Source organism: Zea mays, chromosome 8 (assembly GCF_902167145.1).
Source record: "Zea mays cultivar B73 chromosome 8, Zm-B73-REFERENCE-NAM-5.0, whole genome shotgun sequence".
Lineage (NCBI taxonomy): Eukaryota > Viridiplantae > Streptophyta > Magnoliopsida > Poales > Poaceae > Zea > Zea mays.
The window spans coordinates 174,616,618-174,622,097 of NC_050103.1; the positions used below are offsets into that span (position 1 = coordinate 174,616,618).

The 5,480-nt window shown below is 56.1% G+C and overlaps 1 protein-coding gene across 1 annotated transcript; it reads right to left on the reverse strand.

Annotated features, from left to right (window-relative positions):
- Positions 1-2,601: 2,601 nt before the first annotated feature.
- LOC103637532 (uncharacterized) lies at positions 2,602-4,421 on the reverse strand. Its single transcript, XM_020542650.2, has one exon. It carries the CDS (start codon positions 4,371-4,373, stop codon positions 2,787-2,789), a length of 1,587 nt encoding a protein of 528 aa, XP_020398239.1. The 5' UTR covers positions 4,374-4,421; the 3' UTR covers positions 2,602-2,786.
- Between the last annotated feature and the right edge of the window lie 1,059 nt (positions 4,422-5,480).

The window sequence follows — 5,480 nt, forward strand, 5'->3', positions numbered from 1 at the left end:
CACATCACCGGCTCGCCCGAGGCCTTGGCTTCGCTCAGAAGCAACCTTGACTAAATCGCCACACCGACTGACCAAATTGCAGGGGCATTTAACGCAAAGGTGGCCTGACACCTTTATCCTGACACGCGCCCCCGGCAGAGCCGAAGTGACCGCCGTCACTCCACCGCTCCACTGGCTAGTCTGACAGAAGGACAGCGCCGCCTGCGCCACTCCGACTGCAGTGCCACTCGACAGAGTGAGTCTGACAGGCAGTCAAGCCTTGCCAAAGGCGCCACGGCGAACTCCGCTCCGCCCGACCCCAGGGCTCGGACTCGGGCTAAGACCCGGAAGACGGCGAACTCCGCTCCGCCCGACCCCAGGGCTCGGACTCGGGCTAAGACCCGGAAGACGGCGAACTCCGCTCCGCCCGACCCCAGGGCTCGGACTCGGGCTAAGACCCGGAAGACGGCGAACTTCGCTCCGCCCGACCCCAGGGCTCGGACTCGGGCTAAGACCCGGAAGACGGCGAACTCCGCTCCGCCCGACCCCAGGGCTCGGACTCGGGCTAAGACCCGGAAGACGGCGAACTCCGCTCCGCCCGACCCCAGGGCTCGGACTCGGGCTAACACCCGGAAGACGACGAAACTCCGCTTCGCCCGACCCCAGGGCTCGGACTCCGCCCTGGCCTCGGCCAAACGACTTCCGCCTCGCCCGACCCCTTGGCTCGGGCTCGGCCACGGCAACGGAAGGCAGACTCAACCTCGGCTTCGGAGGAACCTCCACGTCGCCCTGCCTAGGGCACAGACCGCCACGTCAACAGGAAGCGCCATCATCATCCTACCCCGAATCGACTCGGGTCACGGAGAACAAGACCGACGTCCCATCCGGCCAGCTCCGCCGGAGGGGCAATGATGGCGCTCCACAAGCTCTATGACGACGGCGGCCCCCAGCTCTCTTACGGAAGCAGGACAACGTCAGCAGGGACTCGACCGCTCCAACAGCTGTCCCTCCGCCAGGCTCCGCCGCACCTCCGACAGCCACGACATCACGCCAGCAGGGTGCCCAGATCTCTCTGGCTGCCACATAGGCATGTACCTAGGGCGCTAGCTCTCCCTCCGCTAGACACGTAGCACTCTGCTACACCCCCCATTGTACACCTGGATCCTCTCCTTACGACTATAAAAGGGAGGACCAGGGCCTTCTTAGAGGAGGTTGGCCGCGCGGGACCGAGGACGGGACAGGCGCTCTCTTGGGGCCGCTCGCTTCCCTCACCCGCGTGGACGCTTGTAACCCCCCTACTGCAAGCGCACCTGACCTGGGCGCGGGACTAACACGAAGGCCGCGGGACTTCCACCTCTCTCACGCTCGACTCCGGCCACCTCGCCTCTCCCCCCTTCGCGCTCGCCCACGCGCTCGACCCATCTGGGCTGGGGCACGCAGCACACTCACTCGTCGGCTTAGGGACCCCCCTGTCTCGAAACGCCGACAACTTGCAAGTTCCTGGCTTCATGGAGATGGAGATAGATTTGATGTAACAGGAATTGAAGCTTAAGCCAAAAAAAAAGATTTGTCGTGACCAAACCAATCAGGGCTAACTTGGAAACTCAAATCCCCTTGGGATTGGAGGGGGTTGAGAACAACACCCTCAAATCCCAATTTCCAAACTAGCCCTCAAACTCAAACCATTTGTCCAACCCAGCGAGGTCGACTTTCCTAGGGTGCAACTCAACATTTTCATGTGATGCAACTCGGTCCAAGCTGGACATGTTTTTACTAGGATAAATATTATCTCTATATAAACGAGAGGATCACCACTGATTGAGAAATTTAACTTTCAATCATCAAAACACATCTACTACTTTTTTGCCCTAACTCTCTCTATATTATTGTTGTTCGTCACGTGATTTAGCATCGATCTAGTTGGCATTGCTAAACCTAAGACAACATCGTCATGCCCTTATCTAACGAGTTTTGCCATGAGGTGTTTAAGGGTCTATCAATTGAACAATGAATCTACCTAACCTTCTTGGTTAGTTTTGGTTGATTTGTTGTGTTCTTGCTGCATTCCAGGTCATGTGTAATCTCGAACATGCTAGCTTCTGCTAATGTGTGACTCAAATCAGTGCCAACAAGTATATAGCCCTACATAGATCTATCTTTGCACACATTGTGGTCGGTTTTATCTCACGATGGCAAGGGTATAATGCAGCATTGCAGCATGAGTAGAGAAGGGTAATTGAGTTAGATCTCAACTCAATTTTACTTCTTTCCTTTGGTAAACCAAATACTTTATCCGTTTTAAAATAGTATTTGTTTTAGATAGATTTTGATTTTTATGTCTATATTAATTAGATAATAATGAATGTAGACACATATATAGAATACATACACCAAGTATTATATGAATCCACTAAAAAGGCTAAACGAATTTTATTTTGGTATAGAGGAAGTATTGTTGTCTGCACATTTGTGCAAGTAATTTTTTCTGCAAAGCGAATCTGTGTTTTAATAAAAATAAGTAAAACCGCATTCACTGGAAATGGAATCCAATTCAGCTCAGCCATGAGTTTATTTGTAACACCTCGTCCACTTCCAGATCGATGGTACTTACTCTGACGAAGATGTGCTTGATTGATATAAGTATTTTATTAATTCTATTAACCTATGAACCGATCATCACATTATCTATGTAAGCATTCACTGGAACACGTGACAAAGCATTGGCCGACGCATGTTAAAACATAGGGTTGGGACTGGGAGACACCGAAACTGCACACACTCTCAGCTCCATACCGTACATTCATGATTCAACCAATTTGAGCAAGCTGGAGCTGTTTGTTAGGCTGAGAGGTGCCGCCCCGATTCTGAGTATTCCTACTCTTACTGATCCTGATGAAGCACGACAGCACCACATGGATCACAAAGTAGGCTAGCACGGCGATGACGAGCGCGGAGACATATCCAGAGGTCTTCCACGACCGGCTGGAGCCGGCCGCGTACGCGACCAGGAGGCCGAGGAGGTCCAGCACGATGGTCGTGTTCATCACGCCGAGCCACCAGTCCATCCACCACTTCTCGTGCAGCGAGTCCGGCAGCCGAAGGACGATGACCACGACGGACGCGACGAAGGAGGCGGAGTTGCTGTAGAAGAAGGCAAGGTACCGGTGCCTCCTGTTGTCGTGCATCACCGGGTCGCCCGCCTCGTGCCCGCCGTCGTTGGCCTGCCACACCCCGCCGGGCGGTGCCAGGCCGGCCTGGTAGGTGATGCCCGCCACCAGTATACCCAGCAGCATCAGATACTTGCGCCTGGCATGTAGCTTCTTTTCGTACTCATCAACATCTTTTGTCTCTGCTTCGCGCTCGGCTGCCATTTCATTGGGGGCGTCGGATTTTTGTGCTTCGGGGTCGGCTTCCATGGAACTTCCGGTGGTGTCAGCAGCCCTGCCTTCTTGGGTTGTCTCATCTGCCGGCCTGCCTTCCTGGGTTGGCTCATCTGCCGTTCTGTTCTTCTTGTCCGGATCGATCACATAGAACAGCACAACCAGTAAGAAGACCACGGAGAGGACGAACCCCGCCAACGCGAAGATGTAGATGGACGTCTTCCGATGCTGCGTGCTGCCGGCGGCGTAGGCGCCCATGATACCAATCATGCCCGCCGCCGTGCAAACGGAGAGCGCGTTGCTCTGGATGGCCGGCCGGTACAGGTTCGGGTTCACGAGCAGGATGATGAGCGCGATGGACAGCATGAAGCTCACCGAGTTGCAGTAGAAGAACGCCGTGTAGCGGCGTGGGTAGTTGTTGAGCAGGACGGGGTCGCCGGCGTGGTTCCCGGTTACTGGATCGTACTTGGCCAGGAAGCCGCCCGGCGGCGTCAGCCCGGCCTGGTAAGTGATGGTCGCCGCCAAGATCGCGAAGAGAAGCAGCCGCTTGCGCCGCTTCTTCACCGACTCGGCATCCTTTACCTCCTTCTCGGCGGAAGCTTCGCCGTCGCTGTGGCCCAGCGTGAAGAAGACGACGTGGATCACAACGTAGACGAGAACAGCGCCGGCCAGGGCCACGGCGTAGATGGAAGTGCTCACGTCCCGGCAGCTCCCCGCGGCGTACGCGCCGATGAGGCCAAACAGGTCCAGTATCATGGCGGCCTCCAGCGCGTTGTGGTGGTGCAAGGTCTTCATCCTGACCAGGACGATGGCCACCAGGGAGGCCACGAAGGCGACCGAGTTGCAGTAGTAGAACGCCTTGTACCGCCTGGAACTCGTGGTTAGGAGGATCGGGTCGCCGGCCTTGTAGCCGTCGCCGTCGCCCTGCCAGAGCCCGCCGGGCGGGTTCAGCCCTGCTTGGTAGGTGGATGGCCGCTGCGAGAGTGGCGAGCAGCAGAACAAGAGAGCGGGCATTCTCTAGCGCCTGAGTTTGTTGCTGCTTAACACTGACAAATTACACAGGAAAACAGAAATTGATCCCAATGCTGATGATTGATAGAGGAGGAATAAGGAAGGATATATATGTGCTCTGTAATTAGTTACCTGGCATTGCTTTGTTCGACGCAGCCATCCTGACACCTTACCATGGATGCTTCCTCGTCGATTCCGCAAGTAACGTGTCCAGGCCTTATCCTATGCGCTTGCGCTCCCCACTCGGGCGGAGACCCGCTGCTGCTGCGTGGCTTGTGGTCCGTGATATGAGCCAGCGGGCGGAGCCTGACGTAAGGCCTCTAAAGCCGCACGGTCTCTTCAATTATTGTGGAGAGGACGTGTCGCTTGCCCACCTTGCTGACAGGTGATGTGCCCCCTCAGCATTTAATGTGTCCTGTCCACTCCGCTGGCAGGCGGCGCTAGGGCCATCCTACAGACGGCGCATCTGTCCAGTCTATTATCAAACAGTGCGCTCGTGTCGTACGGAGCACTGTGCTCATCATCCCTTATACGAGAAGCTTCCCCTGCACGCCGATATTACGCAGATCTCGGATGTCAGGACATAAGAAGATTGCTCCAGCAGCGAACATTTGTGGCTCCAAGTGCTACATCTGTTATGTTCCTTGGCCCACATGTCGGGGCTCAGTATCTTTGTGCATGCCCCCCTTAACTATAAAAGGGGAGGCATGCAACGTTACAACACAAGCTCGATAGACGCATACAGACTTAGACTCTCAACTCCTAGGCTTCCACAGCAATCCAACACACAGTTGTCGGCGTTTCGAGACAGGGGGGTCCCTAAGCCGACGAGTGAGTGTGCTGCGTGCCCCAGCCCAGATGGGTCGAGCGCGTGGGCGAGCGCGAAGGGGGGAGAGGCGAGGTGGCCGGAGTCGGGCGTGAGAGAGGTGGAAGTCCCGCGGCCTTCGTGTTCGTCCCGCGCCCAGGTCGGGTGCGCTTGCAGTAGGGGGGTTACAAGCGTCCACGCGGGTGAGGGAAGCGAGCGGCCCCAAGAGAGCGCCTGTCTCGTCCTCGTCCCCACGCGGCCAACCTCCTCTAAGAAGGCCCTGGTCCTTCCTTTTATAGTCGTAA

Bases quoted from the DNA above. Each gene is read 5' to 3' on its own strand.
- LOC103637532 (XM_020542650.2), bottom strand. From the start codon at position 4,373: ATGCCCGCTCTCTTGTTCTGCTGCTCGCCACTCTCGCAGCGGCCATCC.